This window comes from Epinephelus moara, chromosome 10 (genome assembly GCF_006386435.1).
Source record: "Epinephelus moara isolate mb chromosome 10, YSFRI_EMoa_1.0, whole genome shotgun sequence".
Lineage (NCBI taxonomy): Eukaryota > Metazoa > Chordata > Actinopteri > Perciformes > Serranidae > Epinephelus > Epinephelus moara.
The window spans coordinates 17,986,767-18,013,510 of NC_065515.1; the positions used below are offsets into that span (position 1 = coordinate 17,986,767).

At 40.4% G+C, this 26,744-nt stretch overlaps 1 protein-coding gene across 2 annotated transcripts in view; it reads right to left on the reverse strand.

The window, feature by feature from the left end:
* tsc22d2 (TSC22 domain family 2) overlaps positions 1–26,744 on the reverse strand; it is a 40,265-nt gene that overhangs the window by 2,985 nt on the left and 10,536 nt on the right. The window contains exon 2 of one of the 2 annotated variants that reach the window (XM_050054814.1): positions 51–102. In XM_050054814.1, the coding sequence (XP_049910771.1) occupies positions 51–102 (52 nt within the window). Of the gene's footprint in view, positions 1–50; positions 103–24,129; positions 24,270–26,744 lie in introns of those variants that run through there. The other variant, XM_050054815.1, reaches the window with a different exon arrangement.

Genomic DNA, 26,744 nt, shown 5'->3' on the forward strand with positions numbered 1-26,744 from the left:
GGTCACCTGACCTCATTTGTTGTAACTGTTTACATCTGCGGAAAACTCACCATCGCTTGCTCAATCTTGTTGTCGATGGCTACGACACTGGCACCGGATGCACTGTGGAGAGAAAAGAGCGAGAGTTACCACCAAGATACTCATCTCGTCTACCTCATGCTTTAGATTGAATCAGCTCTTTCACAGTGACTAAAGTCAAAATCTGGTCCATGAAGTGACAATTGTGACTTCAGGGAATTCACTGGTATTTTAGAAGTAAACATATCTGATAGTCAGCATCTGTTTCCAGAGAATCAGATGAACAGATTAGAGGTTTAAACATTTCAAAAACAGAGGCCACCAAAAATAGCCCACACTATTTTTAGTGCACGTGACAGAAGGTGTCAAAGATGAAGAGTTTCAAAACTAAAAGAAAGAGCTACTGATACACGTGATCGAAGGCAAAGACAGACGTTACAAACACAGGGCTGTTTTTAAGCATACAGGTCAGACTATACTGATCACCATATTATAGATTTACATGTTGAACACCCCTGTATGTATCCATATCCAACAGCCCCTGACCTGAACAACACCCTAGAGCTGCAACCATTAATCAAGTAGGCATGCATTCTTCACTTAGTAACCAAATAATTTGATAATCAGATTGAGTAATTTTTTGTTTGTTCTTGTTTCAGGCCTCCTCTATGCCTGTAACCTGGATATTTTTGGGTTGTGGAGAAAATTAGACATTTGAGGACATCATCTTGGGCTGTGGAATTTCACACTGCTTAACATTTATCACCACTGACTGACATTTTATAGACCAAATAACGAATCAATTAATTGAGAAAATATTCAACAGATTAATTGACAATGAAAATAATCGTTAATTGCAGCCCTACATTGAGCCACAAATCCTTTAACTGTCAGTCTTGTTTGGAGACACTTTGCTAACCCCATGTGGCAACACAAATAAACCTGACCAGGTGTTACTTCCCAGATGTGCCTCGCATGACGTCTTTCACCAGTAAAACCAGGTGTTGCACTCTGGGTACCCAGACTCTCATGGATGAATCACAGCCATATAAAAGGAGTTTAAATATGATACAGTTCTTTGTGTTTTTTTTTAATATTCAAAGGGGTTTGATAGACAAAGAAGCGCTGTTCATCCAACACGTTTCACTAAAATGTTGCCATGCAGAAACAACAGCAGGAGCCTCGATAACAAAGCATCTGGAGATTGTTAAAATACCGACATTTCAACGGATCACGGTCTTATCAGCTTTTATCTATGCAATGAAGCCGATAAGAGACAGGGAGTGTGGCTCCCCTCCTGCAGGACCTGTGTTCCGGGCGCGGCTGATGTCGCCAGCACCAATCTGTTTACATTGTTCTCCCTTCTCTGCAAAAAAAAACACATTTTACCAAGTTGTGGCCAAATGTGAAGCACCCACACTGCTACTATCTGCATCCCACTTTGTCATCACGTTTCCAAAATCACTTCAGAGCATCGCAACACTTGGTTTTCCACCCCCTCCCCCCTCTGAGGAAAGAAAGAAAAATCGTGCCCCACTCTACACATAAAAGACAATCGACTTACTGACCCAGGCTATGGAAACCCATACGAAGAAAAAGGATTCCAAGTTTTCCAAGGTGTGTCTCTGGGAAAGACCAAAACCCCAATCGGGATCTTTATCCGTCTCCACAGATAACGTGCTCTCTTGCACAATCGCCGCCCTGCTCGGATGTGGATGCAAAAACAAAAGGGACCGAAGCGCCTTCATGCCGCTAGAAGGTGCTCTGACCATCAGTGTGAGCCAGGAGAGGGAACATTATGTGCAGACATCATCTTACAATGTGTGGAAGAAGTGTAAACTAACTTTAGATAAAAGTTAAGTGAGAAAACACGTCAAGAAATTGTGTTTAACTACCGATACGGAGAACAGATTTCCTTGAGACACGTCTTAAATCCACAAACGCAACAATAAAAAACAAATAATGGAAGAAATTTGCAAAGTGAGCCAGAATCAATGACTCCTTCATGTGCAATGCATTCATATATTTGGAAATGTAAACAAAATTCGTGTGCGTAAAAGTGAAAAGATGCAAAAAATTGAACCAACAGCAACCACTGTTGATTTTGCTGCAGATTAATTTAAAATACTACAAAACAAAAAGATGAGCATCGTGCATCACCCCACAGTTGACAAACAACATCCCACAGATCTCCAGGCGCTCCTCCAGCACGTCCTCATAGCGTGCTGGAGCGCACGTACAACGCGCCCTGGTCAATCGAGGGGGGGCGCACACGTGCAAACACCAAACAGATGCTTCAATAGTGGGAGAGTATGTTGATGTGCTGCCACAGGCAAAGACAACATACCAATCAGCTGATGGCATTCAAAAAAAAACACGCGGGGGCACAGAGCGACAGCAAACGGCAACTGTGCGTGATTTCAAAATTGGATGAAACACTCGGCTGCGCATGACTCATAGTGGAAAAGTTCAAATGAAGATGAGAGAGGCACAGTGAGAGTCTGAGACAAAGTTTTCAGATAAAACCTTAAATTTCAAATATGGATCAGGGCATCAGCAAGAAATAAAACCAAATACGCAGTCGATACAAGCAGTAACAAGCACGCAGAACATATGAAAGTATTCCGAAGGTAAAACGCACGACAGAGACGCACATAAAGATCCATTACCTGACGCATCTGGCTCTGTAGGACATCAACCGCCCTGAATATGTCGGCGAAGTTCCCGGCGAGCAGGGCAAACTGTAGTTCATTTTGCTGCGCATTTCCTCCAAAGTTTCTTTAAGTTTCTCCAAAGAGTTTCCGCTGTACTACTCCTCTGAGTGTTCACACACGACTGCCTCTTCTTTGCATATGAGCAGTGTGTGTCTTAAAACCCCGCTCGGTCACATGGTGAGAAAACAAAGGGGCGGAGTTCTGCCTCTCCCTAGATTCCCCTCTCTGCCATTTGCATCTAAGGAAGACTCATGTTCTAATTACATTATTCACTGTCACTGTCTGCCAAAAAGTATACAGCGTGACCCCACAGGCACAGAACGCCTCATTCAAAAGCAGTAAATTAAAAAAAGAAGACAGTGTTTTGTATGTACAGGCAAAGAAGTCTGGTTGAGTCAGAGGATTGTTTTTACAACCAAATTAGTCATTTAGTTGTTTCAAACTTTTACTAATGTAATTATATAGCACTGAGGAAAAGATAAATTGTCAAATATGTATAAACAACATCGAAAAGAGGCGTGAAATGCTGATTTTGATGGTTATTTTTCATCTGTTCATAAGCTTAATGACAGAAACTCAAAGACAAATGAGACCACTGTAGGTTTCTATTGGTCACGTTGACAGTAAGATGACATCATTGACATTAAATATCATAGCTCATGCTGAATCGACTGTGAATGCACAGTGAATGTCTCGCATGTAATTGAACTTGTAAGGCAGCTTTCCGCAGTCATCTCATCTGTCAGGGTGATGCAGAGGAAAAAACGTGACACAAGTAGGATTGAAAAATGTCAACTTACTTGTTTAATAATTTAACTTGTTGAATATAGCATCTAAAATGGTTTGGAGGTATGAGAGGTTTGGAGGTCATCTACTGTACCATGATAGATCCTCACTGATGTGATGACAGCAAGGTAAATGAGTTGCATTCCACATGGGGCGGCTCGCTCTGTTGTGTGGCCGATAAATAACACAAGAAGTTAACCCTCCGTTTGAACTTAACACGTCTGAGACAATGAGAGAGAGGAATGTCTGAGAGCTTCGGCCGAAATGTGTTTTGTTTTTTAGCAACAAAAGACAATTAACATACAGGTTAGATCAAATTAGCTGTGAGATCTGTCCTGAAGGAGTTACAAGACATGTAGGGAGACAAAAAACACATTTGTTGCCATTCGGTGTCCAAGGAAAACAAAGCAAACTGTACATTTTATTCAAGGAGGAGGACATGTGGTGATTTATATAAGGACCACTTGCTGTGTTAACCTCAACACAGGCCTTCCCCGCAGTCACACATGCACCCCCCGCCCCAAACAAACAGGACCACAAGGCAGCGCATTCCAACTCTGGACACCCTGAGGCCAGTGCCTCTAAACCGGGACATCTGTGTCAGAGCCACCATGCTGTGACAACACACAGTCAGGACCAGTTAAATCAGTACAGTTTTTGGTTTTATACACGCTAAATTAAGTTTCTCCATCATCAGCATGTCACCTGTTGGAACCCAAGCTCCTATACTTGCTCACACATGGCAAACCGCTCCTGAGAAAACGTATATCACTGAATCTGACTTTATGTTATGACGCTATATCACAAGAGACACGTGCAGGAGCAAAGGGTGGTCTCCTCCGTCTGTCTGGGTGTATCACATGATGTCTTATAGTGTCAGACATTCAATGAGTTCTCTATTAAGGCACTGATGCGCCAGCACACGTCCCCGTTGCAAAGCATGCCAACATTGACTGTAGGGGGGAGGCAGCTGAATAAATTAGACCTCAGCCTTTCAGCGATACCCCCCTTCCCTCGGTAAGTGTACTTCAAAACATTAGCTGGAGGGTGGGGGCTGAAACAACAGACGAGTGTCTTCACTGACAACTCACTGTAATTCTCTTTCAGATGCAGAAACCAGCGTTATGGCCGGCTCATGTCTTTCACTCTGGGAGATGCAGTTCAGCTGCTGCGCCACACGAGGTCGGCAGAGGCTCCGATAAGTGTGACACAAAACCTCAGTGAGAACACAAAGCAGCTTCAGGCAAGAGCAGTTTAGATGATCACAACGGGTGCACTGTCATGGCAGATTGCAACTAGAAACTTCCATTTCATCAGGACATTTTACAAGCTGTTGTTCCAAAACATCACATTTTTTTATTTCTGTTAACAAGACAAAGTCATTAAATGGTCAAAATGATACTGTCACAAAAGCTCTGATCTTTCATTTCCATTTGTAGTTGTGGTGCAGCAAGTGAAACTTCTGATACCGTCATCAAAATGCTATAAATGAACATGGAAATGTATCATGTTCTGTGAAAAAGGTTCAGAGAACTGAAAGTGGCTTCTGTTTAAGACTTGCCAAAAAGGTCACAACTACTGCACGACCCTGCAGCCACTTCACTAATGATCAGCCTCTCCGTAAACAAGGAGAGCAGTATTTTTGCAGGAGGGCGTTCTCTACAAGGGTGAGTCTGTCATGTTTACCTATCTGGTTAGATACATCAGGCTGCATCCACACTAATTCGTTTTAAAATGAAAACAATCTCCGTACACGTGCGTTTTACCTCCATTTCACTGCTCCGTCCATAACATGCTTGAAACAAACACCATGTGACCATTCATGTACACTTGGAACGTGCTTGCTGGTGTAAACAGGACGCGGATTACCTACTCGACATTTGGAGGCTTAGTTAGAAAAAATACGACGAAGATGGCGAAAAGTAAGACCAGCTATCTATATGCCTGTACCAATAGCGATGTGACGTCACACCCGTGTTGAACACGTTGGAATAAAACAAGTCGAAAAAACCAAGATGTTGGTAGCAATACCAGTCATAGCCAGGTGAGCCCATTGTGAGCACTACCAGCATGAAACAGCGTAGCAACATCCACAGGTAGGAGTTTAACAGTACTGTGTGTATGGCTGTTTTAATAAGACACAACTAAGACCATAGTGCAAATAAACACTATATTACTGCAGCTTTCATAACTGTTAATGCACAGGGCAGTCATATTGGATTTTGAGGTCAGGGTTGGAGAGGTTTCTCCAAGTTTCCGAGTCAGTTCCAGTTGAAATTTCCAACTTTGAACTTGGAAACCGACTTCCCAGTGCAAATGGAACGCACCATAACACAAGTATGACGCTGTCAATGCAGCAGAAGAGAGATTGAGAGTTGTTTCGAAGCAAATACAGCGATATATCGGAGCAGTACCGGGAGTATTATCCATTCTCGGAGGAAGGCACGGCAATGGAAAGAAGAACCCACACAAGAAGGATGAAATTTCCAAAGGTATGTAGACCTAGCTTTAATGTTTTGGGTTGACACATCATGACCAATAGGATCATATGGGGTAGCGAACGTGGGTGTGTGTGTGTGTGTCATCATTTTTAAGAAATTTAAAACTGGACTCAAGATTAAAGGTGTACATTGATGTGGTGTAATCTTTCCTTGGTGAATTCCTCCACTGTCTGCTGAGATTGTACAACAGACATTAAATTATCATCTGCTTTGTGAGATGTATGAGACTAGGAACCTAAATGCCATCATTAGTTTCATCTCTCATCTCCCCTTCCCTCATCAAAATGAGGGAGTAGGGGGAGGTAGAGTGTAAAGCCCAGTCGGATGGGGGAGAGCTCAGTCCGCACAGATGTCTCTCCTTGGCTCTGCCTTTCCTATGCTCCTTTTCTATCTACCTTTGGCTCCCACTCGGACCCCCAGAAGACACCATTACTCCCACTCATAGTCTCAAGTATGTGCATCAGGGATTGTGACATCTAGTCCGAAACTGAACTGTCATGATCCAAACAACGACCTTAAACCTGAATAGTTTTACAAGCAAGAAACAAGTTACACAATACACAAGGAATACTTGGTATTTAGTGACGCACGTGTTAAATGACCCATGAAGACGTAAATTTGCATACTGTACTATAATAGTAACAAAACAAAGAGACTTCAGGCAATGCTGACAAACGCAGCACGTTGGAGGTACGTTAATATGGGCCTCTGAACATGTTGGGATGTGTCGACTACATAAAAGGTGGTTCATACTGCAGATACATTTTCTATAGATTGACTAATCGATGAATTGACAAAACATTTTTTAGACTTAAGATTGAAAAATTCATTTCGCTTAAGACAACACAGTTGAGGCCTTATGAAGTGCTCAAGGGGGGAAAAAGGAAAATTACTACTACTACAGCGCATCTCCAAGACAACTGTGTAAGGCTAAGCACCGAACTTGGTACCTTTAAGGGTACTGCCCCAATACCCTTTGTTGGGTTGGGTACCGATACCAAATTCCAGATGCTAGTGCCCAACCCTACAAGTGGTCAATCAGAGGAAGATTGTGGATCAAAAGGTGATAATATGCATTGCAAGATGTGTGAAACTAGGAACCTAAATGTCATCAACAGGCATGTCGTAATCCAAGTGAATGACCTTAAACCTGACCCCACCCCCACCCCCACTCAACCTTAACCTTACAAGAAAGAAACGAGTTACTCAATACATGAAGAACACTCTAAATACTTGAAATTCCCCACAATGACTTAAATTTGCATATTGGAGTGGAATAGTCACAAAACAATGAATCACTTCTGTCCTTATTGCACAGGAATGCTTCAAACGACGGTGACAATCGCAGGATGTTGAAAGTATGTTAATATGTGCCTCTGAACATTTTTCAGATGCTGTATTGTTGGGACCTGTCGTCTACATAAAGGGTGGTCCAGATGGACACACAATGGAGACTAAACAAAATAAGACAGACCTCAGAGACCCCCTTGTCTGGAGATGGAGGTTTTATTTTTCCAGCACTAACTCAGAGTCACAGGTAGGTGTGTCTGCTGCCCCCGAGCTTCCTTGTAAACAGACCGAAGGAACTGTCCCACACGCACCCTGACCTGTTGCATAATTCCCAGACTTGTTCACAAATATCTGGTCCTGCGTATGTCCCAGTGTGACGCACACAAAGATACGGACACCTCCAGCAGACCACTTGAACCAGACATCCGGGAGCATGAGAGGGAATCAAGGCCCCCGGGGGTTTAATAAAAATGATAAGATCTGAATTCATAAGACAGCGCATTATCATTGCTAATTTAAACCGCTTACTGTAGACCTCAGAGGCTAAAATAACTACCAGCAGGAATGTTTGTTAATGGCTGCCGAGCCACAGCTCTTGAAGAAATGATAACGAGCAACAGTGTAATGTGACCATCAAACTACATATGCGAATGCAGTGGGGGATCCAGGGCAGGCGTCCCCCTGCCTTAAATGATCACTGCCTAAAACCTGATCTTTAGCACGCACCATGTGCCTCGGTATCATATTTCACTACTTTTCCCCTGGCCTCCCAGAGTGATTTGGGCCGGTGCCACTTGTTTGGCTAGATGTGGATTAAGACCCCACTGGAATGTGTTAAAAGTAATAGTGTTACTCCTGAGGCTTTAATGGGAAAATCCTGGCACCTCACCGTTAACGAGCCTCTGTATTCAGCAGAGCACTTATCACGGGATCAAGGACTAAGCCTCATTTGGGCTCCCTCTCTGAAGAGCAGGGTTTGGGTCAGACTGATGTCATCAGACTCTATGCTACAAAAACACTGGGCCTGATACACGTCTCAGCTGATGTCTGTCACAAAGGTTGAGCTTCAATCATGACTTGACAGTGGAGCGTACATAGCGGAGTCAGAAATACAGCTTGAGAGTTATCCTAAAAATTAGAAATGGGGTTTGCGGCCAGAAGGTCAACTGTTTGAAACTGAAATTGAGTTGAGGATGAAATGTGAAACTTGGGTCTCTTTCCTCATCAGCTACTCAGGCGCCTATTAGTGAAACCTCTGGACCAGCAGAGAGGATGGTTCAGGGTTCCTACAGCTACAGGGAAAGTTTTGATTTAAGACTTCTTAAAACTTAAAATGTCAATTATGGGAAGTTATGGAAAGTTTTTCCCAAATATTTATTGTGACATAAGACATTATTTTTTTGTCTCATAGCAGAGATGGTGGTAGAACAGAACTGGGAACTTCGAGTGCCAATTCTGTGTTTCACCCTCTGTATTTAGGATTCCACTGCCTTGATACCCATCCTGAGTTTGGAAAACTTTTTACATAAGGTACACATAGCCTCATTAAATTGGCTCTACTCCATGTCATCCAGGGTACAGTGACATTAACACCAGAGACATGTGGTAAATTATTCTTAAAAAACAGATGTGATCAATTATTTTGAGTATTTACAACACAACGCAAGAAAATTAAGAAGTTCTACTTCCCATGTTTTAGCATTTTAAGGCTTTTGAAAGATTGATTTAAGACATTTTAATGCCAATTAAAGCCTTAGCTTTAGATCAATAAATGTCTCTTGAATGTAATTTTCAAGGATCTGCATGAAGCCTGTGTTTAATAGCAGACGCCTATGGTTATATTTGGTATCTCCCAGGTGTGAATGGCTTTGACTGACTGAGTGTGAAGCAAGACGATGCTAAAAAGGAGGCATGTGTGCTCAACAAACTTTTCCTGGAAATCTAAAGGTCAAATTTCAGCAAAGTTTCCAAAGATAAAGTTGAAAGGATGAAATGTTGCCTTCACACAGTGCCATCTTTGAGACCTGCGGTTTGTTATGTAAACTGGAAAAATCTTTGGTGGTGATGACCGTCATCCATCAATTCCTCCCTGCATTAAAAAAAAAGTCTCCTTAAGTTTGAGATGAGAGCTCTGCCTGATGTCAAGTCACGTCATGTCCATCAAGGCTCTGCAGTTAGTGATTTAGCTGGAGGGGGGGAACTCCCGTACAAACGCTTAGTAAGCTTTTCAAAATGATGTACTTATCTTTGTGTGTGCTTTATGGGAAAACCCTGAAATTGAATTGGGCTGGGTTCTCTGATGATATGCCCCACAGCCTGTTGGCAACCTGTGTGTGTGTTTTGTTTTCATGAGGGTGATTCTGATTGAGTCCACGCCAAGACAAAATTAACACATGTTAAATACATCAGTGATATTTTCGAAAAGCACCACCAAGTCCACTGGTGCAGTCCTTTCCTATCAGCACACATTAAGACTGAAACTTGCACTTTCCCACGTTCAACTTTCCTCCTCCTCACCCCCATAATGCAATGTTTGTTTCTGTGTCATAAACAGTAGCTGCATACCTGGTCTGGATCAAATAACTCTCTGTGACTAAGTGGGGCCGCCGATCAGGTCTGCTCAGTCAGAATATAAATCTGTCTTTGCTTTATTGTCCGCGATCATAAAGTTGATCATTGTGGACTGAGGGCTGTAAAAGGGCTGCTGCTGCTTTAATCGGAATCAATCGCAGCCTCACAATGATTCCATTCAGCCGAACAACAAATTGCTTTCCTGGAATGTTTACCAATGCAGCGTGTAACTTTTAATTCAGTTAGGATAAAATACATTCATCTCTTGCTTGTCAGGCTGTTAGCGAGAGGGGATTTAAGTAGAGCTGTATGGGGTCAAATAAGGGACAATAATATATTTTAACCTTGTAAAGGGACAACCAGAAATCATTTCAAAACCTAATTATATATAAGCCTTTAAACCTGTAAAAAAAACAGTGAAATATGCCCATCAAAGCAGAAGGCGACATCTTCAAATGTTTTCTTTTGTCTAACAAACAGTCCAAAACATAAAAGATATCCAGTGTACTATGATAAAAGACAGGAAACCAGGAAATAATTACATCTGAGAGGGTGGAACCAGAGGATTTTAGCAAGTTAGCCACTAAAAATGTTAAATCAATTATTGATTGAAATTAAATTTAAGAATAATAATAATATTAAAAATAAATAAAATTAATTGAATCTAATAAACAAAAATAATAAAATAAAACACAGAATAGCCTTGAAATACAAAAACTGCTTTTTTAAACATTTGTTTAGGCAGAAAACTGTGAAACTTAACTAAGTTACAAGTCAAAATTTTGGCCCTGATTTTACCTGGACAAGTAAATTTGCACCTTTTTTTTCCCCGTTTTGAATCGGTGTCCAAATGTTGACAAAAGCATGCTTTCTCTCAGTATTTATTCAACCTTACTATTGATATAATCTTCTGCTCAGCCCTGTCACAGTTTCCAAATGGTGCAATACAGTATAACCCCTCATTTGGAAATGTATTAACAAGCTCTTTTTGACACTTACTTGAGCCCATAATGCCACAGCAGTTAAGGAATTGAAAAGATTAACAGGTAACCATGTATTTATGACAACAATGCAGCACAAATTTGCGCAAAACACCACAGCAGGTTGTGCAAAAAGTAGAAGTGATGTGTGGGCAAGCCGCATAGCTGAGGTTTTTACATTTTTCACAAGGCAATCATTTTCAGGAATGCTCCTTTATGCCCTCAGACTGTTTACGTGCAATCCCCCTCCTTCACTTCCAACAAGTCCGACCTTGCAAGGAAGCTAGCTCAGGACAAAGGGATGAGGAATGAGGCAACGCCATCAGGTTTATCTGCGGTTATTTGGAAAGTTTTGAATAAAACTGCACTGTTAGTCACAGGGCCCACAGGCAAACATGAGCTGGAAGGAGAACAAACAAAAGCATTGAATCTTTTGCCAGCCGCGACGCCGCACACTTGCTCAACTGCTACTGTTTTTTTACATTAACATCCATGTCCCATCTGGACCGGCTTGCTTACTCTGGACTCATGACAGTTAACATCTCCTTTATTCCACTATAATCTTCTTTGTTTGGTTGCCAACAGCTGTAACAGATCATGGGAGTGTAGATAAACGAGGATGTTTATGTATTTTATCATGCAGTGATCTACGTTAATTAAATCAAATAAGACAGGATTAATTGCTCTTTGATCACAACTGTGAAACAACAATGGAAATGTCCAAAGCAATAATGTAATAATTTCCTAACAATGTAATAACGCCTGAAAATGTTATGGCATAATAAAATGTCTTGACTCATCTTGTGATATATTGATTTTTACAGATAACACGTTTCAGGTTGGTCCAATTTTTCTAAAAAACTGATGGTGTAGTAATTCTGATGGTTAATGTAATTATGTAAAAAAGGTTTTGCTTTATTTTTCCCTCACAAATGTAACGTGTATAAGTATACCAAATGTATAATACTGCTGTGTGTCATGTTAGCCCACTGAAAACACCAACATTTGACACTGATTGCATGTTTGGAAATGTAAAATCTATGCTTTATGTAGAATTCGAAATTTACAACAGATGGCAGGGGGTATCAGGCAAAGATGCATTAAACTAAAATCCCTATCACATTACACGTAACAAAACATTAGGTGATGTAGCAGGTACATGCGCCAAACATGACACAGCACAGCAGCTGTTTCTACGAGCATCGAAGAAAATTGTTTTTTTGTTTTTTTTAAATAGTGCTTTAGTGCTACATTTTTTTTGTGAGTGATCTGATCAATAAATGTATTCTTTGATTTTGAAACAGCAGCCTCATGTAGTCTGCATGTGAGGTGTTTATGGGACATCTGTAATTTGCTGCTACAGAAAATAACCTTATATAACTTACGACATAATTGTATTAGCAGGCAGAACCACTTCTTCTTCTACACTATTCAATGAATTGAATTTTCTCAATGAACTCAGAAAAAAAAACTTTTCTTCTTCCGTCATATTTCCAGCAGATTAGACACTTCACAGTGAGTGCGACCTATTGCGGAAATCAAAGGTTTTGAAAATATTGTCCATGTGACTGCAGCTAGTGCTCGATCTTGTGAAATTTCTGCATGGTCAGAGGGGAGTTTACACACCCAAAGATAAACATTATAAATATCTTACAGCACAACAGGACTTCCTGAATAGTTTTGGGAGCGTAACAATAACTGGGAAGAAGATAGAGGGGAGTTTGGTTTTTCTGTTCTTATGTATCTATTTCAGATTTAACTATTAACTAGAGATATTTTAACAGTGACTTGTCGTTACACCAATGCAGCTTTAATATGCACTTTGGGTTAGGGTTAGATATGTGACTTCACTTTAGTTACACTAAAATACTTTTGTAATGTTATTACAATATCAGTCAGGGCATTTTATTACATTAAGTTTTGACATCATTGGGTTTTATTACATTTTTGATCAGATTAAGCACAAACTGTATTACATATTTTGGTGTTATTACATTTTCAGAAAATGATTACATTATTGGGTGCTATGTAAAACGAAAAAAACGGAACTGCTTCCCTCAATATCAACCACAGTGGCACAAACAAATTTAACGTACATTAGCATCAGCTTCCTTAGAGCAGCGTTTTTTATTTCAAGCACTGCCAAATATAAAATTTGATCATGGGATTCATTTAGGGTGAGCTACCAGTTTTTGACCCAGGAGCAACCACGGGTTGAAGAGGTATTTGTTAATTGCTGAAAGACTTAGAAGAATTTATTGAGTGAATCCTTAAACTAAAACGGATATCACACACATCCCATTAGGCCAAAATTTGTCCTATTATGTAAGCGTAAAAAATTGACTAATTTTTCTGATATGACACAAAGAATCTCAGAAAACTGGGAAGTGATGCCTCCGGTGTTTTTTGATCAGCCATCATCATATTTCAATTTCATGACCTGACAAGACAACCACATGTTCAACATAAATATGCTGCCACCTTAACTGCAAAGTTTGTTTGCCACTGTTTGTTGGCAGTCAATTAAATATCGATGGCAGAGAGTCAAGAGCTCAAACGGTCTCCAGGAGACGGCACATGGGAACAAAAAGTGGTCGTGACTAATGCAAACCACGGACATATTTACTCCCAAATCAAAACCAACAGGTATTCATTTGCCTATAGTGCTGACGTTACTCGACAGGAGCTCACATGTCTGAGAATAATTAACAATCCATTGATAACTCAGTTTGACTGCTGTGAGATTAAGAAGCGCTCCTTTGCTCCAAAACCACACAGTGTGTTCTGAATCATAAATAAACCTCAGACATATCCAAATATCAGTGCACTCTGTTTGATAACAAAAAATGTGAAGCCCACAAAGACCAGTATTGGAACCCATCAGCTATTGGTCTAATGATGATACAGCCTCTCGGGGTAACAGCCAGGGTTAAGGCGTAGCCAGCAGGTATCTGGGCCAAGACCTCCTCTGCCATGTGCTGATGACTGTTTACAGATCCATTAGCAACTAGAGACAGGCCCAGACAACATTTCAGCTGATCTCTGAAGACAGATATTTGCATATGAATGCAGATTAACTTGTAAAAAGCTCATAAAAAGATAATAAAAAGCTAAATCGTGGTCAGACAACAGCTAATGGGTTCAGAGATTCCTCTTTCGCTCTTCATAGGGATGGGCATTTTAAGTAACTTCCATATTCGAGTACTTGCATTAAATTATTATGGAGTACTGGAGTACTCACCAAAAAAAAAAAAAAAATCAGAAGAATAGGGATGTAAATTGGCCAACAACTGAACAAAGTGCAATTTGCAATTCATTTCTTGAACAACCTGGCTTCAATTAGCTGATGAAATCATGAATTCAAACTTAGCAAAAGTAAAATCAGCAAACTTTCTGATGCTGCCGTTACACAAGGTAGATGCAGCACTGATGGACCGTCTCCAGAGTCCAGAGCCGCTGTCCTTCCACTCAATACAACATCTGCTTGGTTAGCATGAGGCAACACAACAGCGGCAGCTAACATCTGACACAGAGCCATTTATTGGTCCCAACAAACTAACACCGACACCAAAACAGCTCAACTCTGTCGTTAAACCTGTTAATAAACGTGAGGCAACGTTAGCTGCGTGATGCTAACAATTAGCCCTCTCACTATGAGTGCAACAGAGAGAGCAACAGAGGGGCACAATGAAGATTTTACCTGTTTTTAATAGTAAAAAAATACAAACGTCATCTTCACAGGAGGGCAGAGATTAGTCTATACCTGCTGGCAACCAAAAGCCCTCTCAAACGTGATTGGTCGGTGCTACTCAGACTACAAACAGAAACCAGAGCCCTTCTAATATCATAATATTGTCCAGTTGCCTACAGATACTTCATACATATGCAGGTAGCCATTAAAAGAGAGAACACAAAGACTAATAGTGGATTTAAAGAAGGAAACAAAGAATTTAACAATGCCAGTTATCCAAAACTGAGTTACACCCATTAAATTTCATGTAAAAATCCTTTTTTTTTTTTTTTTTGTTCAATTTTTGGCCAATGTCGAAACTTTTATGACCCAGAAGTCATAAAGTGATTAATTTTTTATAGTTGTCAGATTGGCTTCTGATCTCTGAAGTCTATGCAGCGATAAAGACGGTTTCCCTGGAGACACTGATTAATGTTGGCTATCAAATGAAATTTAATTTTGCAGCAGTATTTTCTTGGTATTGTTATCATTGTGTAGCAGTGAATGTCAGTCCCTGTCTGGATGGCACCTTTAATTTATAGGGTAAATTTACACTAAAAAAAACTATTTTATTACGGAGAAATCAAACTATTTTTTTCTCAATTATCTCTCAAGTCTATAAAAACATTAAAAAAGCCAACTGTAATCTACTAAAGCCATGTTTAACTCACTTGTGCAAGCTAGTTGGCTTGAAAAATTACTACAATTGTCGCAAATTAATTTTCTGTTAAAGACCTTATCCATTATTTTACTAATCATTTCTCCATGTATAACAGTTTTCTACTTCCCTGAGTCAATGACTCCAAGTCAGTTATCACCAGCTTCTCATCTGAGAATACAAAACAGACTTCGGAGAATATGATGTAACACAACACAACCTCTGTCATGTTACCTCACTGTGATATGCTATTTGCAGTGCTGAAACCCCCTGGCACTGAGCTGCACATGTCGGAGGGGCAAGAGAAACCTGAGCACCAGATCCTTGTGACCCGACAGAAGGTAGACGCTCAATGTGTCAGAGAAAGTGTCATAAAATGCATCCGGACACTTCCTACAGTGCCATGCCTTCTCCATGCGTTACACACTCGCAGCTGCTCAAATGTCCACCTTAACAAGTCATTTATTTAGTCCAGTACTTGCAGTGCTGCAGCGACGAAGCCACTGATAGCAGAATGTTATTGACAATACATACAATCTTCATGTGATTATTTTTCAGTACAGTGAGTTTTTTCCTCTGGCGTTTTAACCCAGACAGCAGAAGTGTGCATGACTCAGCATTTTAAATATAATGAGGCACTTATTCTTTGTTTTGTCTCTCTATCTGAAATGAAGCTGTTTACTTGCTTGCTGTTTAAATAACTTTCGTACTGAATCTCTCCACTTTAACCGAGTCTCATGAAATCATTTTGGAGTTAGTGGTTCTTGAACCCGGGCTCGTCCATCACGACAGGAAATCTTAAACCCGAGAACTAATGTAAGCAAACTATAATTTTGCTTTTATACATTTTCTTTACATTGAAGGGTAAAAATTATACTGTTGGTCTAAAGACTTGATGCAGCTGCGGTCAGGTGGGAACCTAAATAACATACAAGGGTAACGTGCAAACAAAACAAGTCCAATCAAAGTATAATTTGCTTAAAACAAAAATCTCACACAGTCAAGACTCTGGAAATTGACTTGACCTTACTAACAACACTTCAAGACTCTATCAACAAGTCAAAATGGACATTTTCTTGCAAGGTGTGCAGAGTTAAAGGGGTGCAGGGTCTGGTTTAGTCAGCTAGTCCAGGCCACACACACACATGTAAACAAACCCGAGCTCATACCTATCGTTGACAGGCTTTGACCCCCGTAATCTGCTAGGCCGGAAAGCCTGGTAGAAAGCAGTGGATGGGTTCCTGCATTTTAATGGGGGAGGAAACAGAGACAAGAGAAACATGAGTAAAGGAAGGGAAACGTGTACGCTGGGAGGGAGAGAGAGAGAGAGGTGCTTCGACGGGGAAAGAGATTGTGAATGAGAGCAGAGGAGGATCCTGAACCACACTAGGAGGTTGGAGGAAATGATGATTCAATCCAGATTGCCAAACTCTTTGTTGAAATGACATGATGAAGCAACACCAAGTGCATTATGGGCATATTTTTCCAGGTCCTAAAACCTTGTTGCATAACGTCACTGACGAGTTGCATCACAGCCAATCACTCCACATCCATCCTGTATCACATAATAACCTTAACTTAAACATCTCAGTGCTAAACCAACATCTGGTTTCAATAACAGGTCTGCTATAAGCTGTGACAGTCTGCACAAGTCATCCGTGGTTAAGAGGATTATTTCTGGCAGTCTCTTCAAATGTATCAGGATAAAAATGTTTTAAACAAAATAAATAATTCAGAGTGTTTGTCACCACTGATCAGGGATGATTTAGACAGGAAGTTAACTAAGTCGCATCCCATTAGCTATTAATGTTTATGCATTCATACGAGAACGCTACAACTACTTGGTCAGACTGCTTAGGGTAGAAAGTGAACTCCAAACAGGGGAGATAAAATTTCAAACCACATCAAATATTCATCAGCATTCAGGTAATTGCTAGCACAGGATGTTAATGATATAACTTGGCCACAAATCTCAGTCCCCGATGTCTGAGTTTAAAAATAGTCTAATAAGCTTAACTTAAGTGGAAATGTTTCTATAATATTAGACTATGGGTATTTTTTTATTACTCTGATTGGAAGTCCAGCTCAGTGCACGAGAAGAGAAACAGAAGTGAGGAAAGCAAACAAACAGCTGAAGTCAAGAGAGCGTCAGATTGAAACTAACTATTTAGGATTAGTTTTTAGCATTTTAGCAGAAATGGTTTTGAGGTCTTAAAGGTGTGCTGGAGTGCAACATTTCAGACAAGACACAGGCCTCCATCGACACTAGATGTCGGTTTGGTGTGTCTGAGCCTTAAGGGCTGCACTTGAGCTGACATTTCAACTCCTTTCTGCACTTTGCTTTCAAATGACACTTCATTCAACAGGTCAACTGCAGAAGCAAGCACGTGGAAGTTTTCTCCAGAGAGTTCAGCCTTTTCTAGTTTGATTCAATTGTTTTTATCTCTGTTGTTTTTCTTAGTCATATAACGTCTGTATTTTATGTCTTGATCCTATGTCTTTGGTCTTTCATCATGAAGCACTTTGTGAAGTCTGATCTAGACTATTTTCTTTAAACTCTGGAAGTGCCATGACTGCATACATTTTTAATACGTATGACAACATGTATTTCGAGGACACAACACTCTCACTTGTGACATTTGCTCCACACCATTCTGCATTGGACACTTTAATAGGCAAATTAAATTAAAAAAGTAAATAAAAATAAACTGAAAAAGAGAGCATGTATTTCAAGTAAAAGCAACAGACGAACAGGGAAACAAGGTGAGATGTCACGTGACAGCTCACAAATGGAACAAACGTACACTCCGCTGGGTTCAAGTTCATGCCAGTTACTCTTCTGTCTGCACCCTATCTGTTAAACTTTGTTTGAGGGACTCGTCCTACACTAGAAGCAGGGGTGGTCTACAAAATCTTAAAGAGGACAGTTTCACTATAAATGAGGCCCTGGAGAAGCAAAAAACAAAAGCAGGCGGGAGAAAGGAATTCATTTACGAAACTAGAAAAGTGGGGTTACACATCCACTTCTGTATCAGTGCGAGGTTGATTTACAGCCGAGTTTCTATATCTGAGCCCATGACAGATTTATCTGCGCCACACCCCACAAACAGCAGCTCAGGACCTTCTGAGTTTCCTCATGCGCTGGTGAGGTATTTAGACACTGCAAGTTTAAAGAGCTCACAAACAACCTAAGACAGCAGCTATGAGCTCGGCTTTCAGAACAAGCCAAAATACCTGGTTTTATAGGGACGAGGAGACTTTTATATGCATGACGAGCTTATCAGGCAGAGAGGAGACAAGCAGCGATATATCGTCAGAATAGCTGAGTGACAAGCAGCAATTTAAAAATGATGGAAGTGGAGACAGGGAAAAGTTAGGGAAATTAGGGAGGCGTGGGCTTCACCTCACATGAATGCCCTTTAGTGACCTCACCCTGTGCAGCAGGAAGTGCAGGATTAAAGAAGAAGAGTGTGCTTTTCTGTGCTATAAAGGTCACTTTAAAGGCCCATCACACTTGCCTCATTCGCAGACTTTCAGCGGCGCGCTGCTACAAAAGGAATATGTGGAAACACTGGATATTTGGCATTATTTTTGGCAATTAAGATCTGTATCGTTATAGGGGAAACACTGATTTTGGACCGTTAGTTGGGTAAAACAACACATCTCTGCGACATCACCTTGGCATGGGAATTTTTCACTATTTTCTGACGCAGCAATTAGAAACAAAATAACGACAAATCGCAAATGAAAATAATCATTAGTTGCCACATTGCACATAAATCAGAATCATGATTATAATCACATTAAATTCATCTTTACACAGCACAGTTCGCGTCCCGTCACGCTGCAACCTTAACACATTTAACCTAGCTGAGCTGTCAGACCTTGCATCGTTGCTGGGAGCAAATATTTAAGCAACTACAGTCAAATTAGCTCCTCAGTGTGTGAAAAGGTAAAGGCACAATGTTGTCAGGTAAGTATGCTAATTGATAAACATCCTGGTTGACCTACAGCCCCCGGCAACATTTGGCAGGAAGCGTGATGGGAACTCAAATGCACCCCTCGGGCGTTCATTTAGGGAGCACTTATCTTACAATTTGACTGATATGCACATGACTGCATTTGACCCTATTTTAGAGCAAATTTCTGTGGACTGGGTTGTTTTTGCTATTCAGAGAAGCCCTGCAGTGACTCCAGCTCAGGCCACAGCTTGTCCACCATTTGTGACTCCTTCCAAATCCAAATTCATGACAGGCTGGGTGAGTGAGGTCATTACTGATCCCACCCATCAAAGTAAAATAGGTTGCCCGTGTCTATTTGCATGACTAGATATGTAGAAAACTGTTCACTATAAAAAATGCTTTAGAGCTGAGACTGTATCAGGTAGATTTAACTGTAATAAAGGCAGTATTTTATCTGGCAACTGTAAGATGTATATATTATTAAGTGGCATACTTAACTGAAACATTTAATACATTCTGGACCAATTTCTTTGCAGTTAAAGATGTTTTTCGTTCCTACAGCAGAGCAAAACCACTGCATAGCCAAGTGTGATAATCTGGATGAAAGTGCTATCAAACAATGTGCCAGAGCACCTTATAGACTGAGTAACCACCCTGCGAACATTTGCCAAAAAACGGGTGTCATGTCAGGCCAGTTGCCTGAAGCAGAGTCACACTATACTGTCAGATCTGAGAGGCTGTTCCCTGGTCCCATGATGTGTGCTTGACAAGGGATTTAGCAGCCAGAACTTCTGTCAATAGAGAAGCTTTGTTAGTTTCTCAACTCTTTATTGCACATAAAGAGCCCGTCAAGTCAAACATGCTGAACCACTTGCAGCTGTATCTAAGGTTCAGGAGATTGCATAATTTGATAGGTGATGACAAATGTTTTCAAAAGACAAAACGGTCATTCAAAAACTATTTTATTACATGTGATATAACAATGACATAACCATAAGGGTTTGGTGATGTTCCAACACCCTGTTGTGGACCAGAAGGTTATTAAAAACAAGAGTGCCCTTTAAAATCTCTGTGCTCTGACTGGTTAACTACGATGGCACAACAGATGACGAATAGAGTCACCAGGGAGATTTGCCTTTAAACTTATTTAATCCTTAAAGGGATACTTTGCCAATTTTCAACCAGCTTTGTATCATAACAATGTGAGCAGCATATGTAAATGAACTCTGGTAACCTTCCCTCCATCTCATCAGCGCCCAGATCTCCCTGCTCATCTCTCAGCTAAGACTTTCGCCAGCTCTATACATAGTACTTCCATATTTTCATATGCTCAGCACCATGGACACAACATTAGAAGTAGGCAGTGTTAATGAAATATAAACTTAAATTCTATTATTGTATTGCTTTTTTCCTGCCTAAAATGTCTTCAGAAACATATTTTAGTGCACTGTTTGGCTGTAATAAGAGAATTTGTGAACAGGAAGTGGGCGCCATGCTGGTTCCTGTTTTGTAAATTATATGGAAACTGAAAAAAACTGAGATCAAGCAATAAAATTAGAAAGTGCTAATCAAATATGAAACTAAAGCGTTGCATATTTTTCACCTAAAATGTTTTCAGACACATTTTATCTGTAACTGTAATTCGAGATAATTTGTTACCAGCTGGCTGCAGTCTAGTTTCCTGTGTGATCCTGTGTGTCATCCACCAGCAGGAGCATTTATTGATCTGGTATGGTGCAGTGCATTCTGGTATTCATATGTTTTCTACCTCTTGAGCAAATGCAAATGCCACTAGCTTTTTCCCCCTGTTTTCTCTTATGAGAAAATGTAGCACCAATGTCAAAAGTATTTGCATCTGTCTCCTGTATAGACAGCTCAGTTTTATGAAAAGACCAAAATTCCAGCAGTGAAATACTTCTTTAAAGTCAGGGTAAAGCAAAATGTGCATTATACATGTTTGGAAACACATGTTGAAAACACGTAAAAAGACTGAGAACTACATATTACTGAATTGTGACCTTTGAACTGTTTATCACCATTTTTTTGTCAACGATTTTTTGGGTGGGGCTAAAGGCTTGTTCAATGACACTATGGAGCCACCCTTAGCATTGAGTTTTATTGTCATTGCTAAATACAATTTAGCATTCTGTTGTGACAGAAGAACTAGATCATTTTTCAGGCTGGTGCCTTAAACATGTATTGCTGTACATGTCCAATATAGCTGCTAGATGGAGCAGCCACTGCAGTGCAGCTTTCCTGCCAGTAAGCGTTGCTTTAGCGTATGCAGCGGACACACCCAAGCGTCTCGGTGCAAAGAATAGTGTCTATTTTTTGATGATTTTAAACATACGTTTATAAACTTGGAAACTTTTTTAATCATTCAAAAATGGCTGCTTAGTAACACATTTTTCTGTGGTGTAACAAACTCATTAAATATATTTATTTTTGCTTTACCTGGACTTTAAACTGCTGCATGGGCCTGAATGAACACTCTATGCTCCCTGCGGTCACTTGAAGAAAGCTTCTGCTTTCAATGGAGCGCACACAAATTAAATTTCCTCCCTTTAAAATTAAAACTATTTTAAAACAACCTCTTAGTGTCAACTACAAAAAAAGGACAGGCTTTGCGACACAAAAGAACAAACATGATGCAAACGCTGGATTTTGAGCTGTGGGTTGCTTTCCTGAAGTCGTTTATTCCTGCAACCAACTCTTTGATGTTGCTGAATGCACACAGAGTTGAGCAGACCTTATCCCTCAACACATGACTATGCATACAAAACTCTCTCCTTGTTCAAATCACTTATGTAAAACTTTTTGGCTGAAGTTTGATTCAAGGGGAGGCTGAATAAACTGGGCAGAAGGATGAGACGTGACCCAGCGGCTGGAGGAGCTCTTCTCATAATGTAGTGATTAGGGGATGCCGTGGGAGAGAGGGGAAGAGGCTCAGTGGCAAAGAGGGACGTGACCCTCTGCATGGGTCCCAGCCTGCAGCCATACGCGAGTCAGGCAAAGTCCCAGCTGTGCAGCTAACCACCACCCCACCCACTCTCCTATGGGAGGCTACAGCACGGAGGGCAAAGAAGAGAGGTTTGTTAGGATTTTAATGACTCAGCTTCAAAAACCTCTGCAAGACAGATCACAGCTCAAGCTTTAGCTATGTTAAAGGCAGGCTCGAACGCCTCAGCATAGTCTGGCAAACATGTAAAGTCAGTGAAAACGTGTGAAAATATGTCACACTGATATGCGCATTCTCGTAAGCAGAGAGTGTTAATTTCTGCTCGGGTTACACATAATTGTTACCATGAGTACAGATGAGTCAGTATAATTCAGGATCCGTCGCGGCTCATTCAGCTGGGTGGCAGCTGATAGCATAAGCCTGGAGCTACAAAGCCACCCTATCTGCTCAATTTCACTTAGCCCGGCTCAAGTTCATTGACTCTGCCGGTTAAATAAAGTGTAGAATTGGTTCCTGAAGCGTGGCGCTGGCCAAGTGAACTTTGCCACACTGGCTGTTTCTGTCTCTGCTTGTCAGCTGCTGTTTAACAACACTGAGCCTGTCACTCTCCAGTGACTATGCCTGGGGTTGAGCAGAAAGGGCAGGCAACTGATTAAAACATACGGCTGATTCCTGGTGAAGTTAAAAAGAAAAGTACTCTTATTGACATATTTGAAAAGCTGAAGTAGAATTGTCTTGTGTTCGATTTATCCTTGCTTCATAAAAGTCAAGGAAAGTTCATCAGCCACTAGGCTAATGGGATGCAATGGGAAATGTCATGGGCGTATGCTAATAATGTTAGCATGCTGTGGGGGAAAAGTGTCTAGTATAAGACAACTGTTTCATCTGTGATCCTTGTGAGTTATAATGGAGCCGAATATTGGTTACTTAGTTAGACACTTGGTTAGACACTGCTGTTGTTCTTGGCTTCATGTAAGAAAACTCCACTTTGCTGCTAAGCAAATTTATGCGATGTAAAATGTCATAGGCTTATGCTAATAATATTAGCATGGTGTATTTGTGGGGGGTAAAGTCTCAAGCAAAAGACAACTGTTCTGTCCATAAAGCTTATGAGTTATAATGGAGCCGAAATTTGGACTTCTGCTAATGTTGTCACTATTAAGCCGTGTTTTGTGTGTGTTTTAGATGTGGTTTTGGTCAAGCAAGCTTTGCAGCACTTCAAAGAAACTCAACACAGCTGCATAAAAACCAACATAATACGAAATATAGACATGACCTTGATCATTTTTACTGACCTCGATAGGTATAAAAGCTCACAACAGCATAGGCCAGTTGTGTAGAGCCTATGCACAATCATAAATCAGCCTTAAGTGGTAAAATGAGCCAGTTTCTTGGCTCTTTCTTGGCTTTTGGTAAGGCAGGTGGTTTTCATTTATACTTGTCTATCAAAAAAAACATTACATTACCATAAACTCCCTCAGTTTATCATACATGATCCCAGAGGAGCCACACTTCCAACCACGGAAGTGTTATTGCAACTGTTCAATACCATACTCTGGCTTTAATCCAAGGTCGTCCCAGCTGTTGTATTGCTGGTTGCCTGGGCATTCATCTCTCTGTGCATGTAAAGCTCCAGCAGATTCCTGTGACACATAACAACCAATCCTTTCACATACCGCACACTGGGAGTGTCTTGTGGTAATTACATTCATTGCCCAAGGTAAACTTTCCTAGATCTAAAGGTTATTCGAGTACAGGAAGCGCACAGTGCCAAGGTTTCTTCTACATGTCTTTGTATGGGAGAAAAGGATATCACAGAGAGAGGGCCTAGGCACTTTATCATGTTAATCGCTGTACAGTCTGTTACTCATTTCTAAATATGATTCTTCAGTACATATATGCTCATGTTAACGATTCAGGACGCCTTAAAAAATACCTGACATCTTTGACGGGTTGGACATTATGAAGCAGTTCTGCTTTGCTGGATGTTCTTTTTTCATCTGAAGAAATCCTCCAGTTTGTTTATTACACCCCGTTCACCTCCTGACTCCTGTGTTTCTGCCAATGTCTAAACCCTTTTGACATTTTTAATCAGCAATACTGAGAAAGAGAAAAAGAGCAAAGTTTTACTGGAGTAAATGTAATGTAGAAATGCAAAATATGGGTAATTATTAAAAGTATAAGTATTCTTTTACCATGAATGGTGGTCCAATTAAGAATGATAAATTATTGATGCATTTGTATGAACTGTCTGCCATCCTATCAAATATCAAACGTTCCCACTTAAGAGTCTTTGGTGGCCTCACACACCGATAAAATGAACATCTAATGAGTTGTCACACTGTCAATCATTTTTGTTGCAATCCTGGTTCAATGATAAAATGCCAATGCACTGCTTTTCTTGGTTTCAGCTGCTATGCTGACTGAGGTGCATTCAGTGACAGCGAAGGAATATTTTCCATTGTTTGGCGTGGAGTTTTATTGCTGACCTTGAAGCCGAGGGTGGCAGAACAGCACACGGCGACACTGCAAAGCTTGAGTACTGAATATAAAAATCAAAAAGATGGTTGATAGATTAAATATTCAATTAATATTTATTGTCAGCACAACACAAAAGACCAAACTGTGACTAAAAGTGCACCACTGCAGTCAACATGTGATGTAAATGTATACCTTTGTTCCTCTTTCACAGCTAGACAGATAAGAATAGGGGGGGGGGTGTTTTAACATGTTAAACTTAGAGGCTGACTCAGATGAGGAATACCAAGACATGAAGGTGCGAAAGTTCAAAACGAACCGGTCATCACACCTCACCATAGTGTGAACCAGAAGGTCGACATGCCTGATGATGGTTAGCTGCTTCTTAAAAGGCTACACAAGACTGACAGTGTCTCTGATTATCACAATGACAAATCGGGTTTTTAGAGATTTCAGCGTTCTGCGTTAAAGCAATCAAGTGATCACGGTCTGATTCACAGCATGAGGCAATCAACAGAGAGTTATGAAAAGAATTATTTCATAAGTGGTAGCAGTAACACACACTAAGATATAATCACATAATTACACAAGGAAATGTATTGGCAGCCAGGAGATAAATGACATAATCTGGACAGCGTCTCTGGGTGAAAAAGAGGACAAGTTCAGGCACTTATGACAAATAAAACCTGATTTGGTTATAAGTTAAGGTGCCATCTGTTCGGCGCCGCTGTTTTTGATGAGTGAATACACCGTTATCAGTCTACCCAGCCACAATGACTCACGTCCGTTTCCTTGCAAGAAAACCTGCTTGGTGTAAGTCGCTGGAGGTGGTGGTGGGGGCAGAGAGCGGTTCAATGCCGGCGAGAGGAGACACTCGAGACGAAGTTGACTTGAGAAAGAGAAGAGGAAGAAGACAACAGAGGAAGCGTTTGACAGAATATGAAAGCGGACATCAAAGCGAAGCAGGAAACGTAGGTTCTTGCAAAACCTGCGCTTCTCTCAGCTGAAGACAGAAAAAAAAGCACTGTGAAGAATTTGCATTGCCTGCATGGATGTTAGATTGAAGTTGCAGAGCAGATATGACCTTAGTTGGCCTTTGGAGTTGCGCTCATGTTCACTTGTTGAGAACTTGTGAAGAGGAAACACGAGAGTAAAACCACCGCTACACAACTTGACAAGACTGACGGATTAAGTAAAAATATGAATCTGTAAGACTGTAGATACTGATACGAAATGTGTTATCTATTCATTATTTTGGTCATTCTTTATACAAGACTGCAAAATTATCCAAAGTTACAGCTTCTCAATTGTAGGGATTTGCTGCATTTCTGTGTGATATGACATAAAGACGAATTAGTTTTTGACTTTTGGTAACCTGTAGGCGTCATCTCTGGCTTTATGAAGATGTTTCACAATTTCATGGAATTAACAAATAATCCAACCAATATACTGCTTAATTTCTGTTTCATTTTTGTTCATTAGGCCTGTCATGACAACTACATTTGGGGGACGATGTATTGTCCCAAAAATAATTGCGATAAACAATATTATTTTACGACAATTTCATGCCACTGATACAATTTCAATATAACAGCATAATAACCAGGGTTGGAAATGAATTTTTTTGTCCACCTGCAACTGTGGTTCGTGGATTCAATTATTTACCAGTCAGTCAATACATTACATTGATTTTTTTTACTGGTGAGTGAAGCAAATCCGGCAGTCTATTTCACCAGCTTTTGGCCGATGGTTGGTGCTAATTAGCAACCCTGCTAATAATGCAAGTGCCCCTTTTTAATGAGCTATGAACTTTTAATTCTTAAGATTATTTAGAAAATTGGAATTGGAATGTGAAAAAACATTAAAATATCCCAAATAAATAACAATCAGCATGTTCACTATGCTTAGCGGCTGTGAATTCTGGCATCATGTTGGCTAAATATTGGTGACATTCTCGTGTAAACAAACACGCATGTAAACACAAGAGAAATATCATACCATAAATGGACATGACTTTGATCATTTTTTCTGACCTCGATAAGTCAAAAACATAATCATTATGACAGGCCTATTGATCATAATTCTTCAATAATTAAA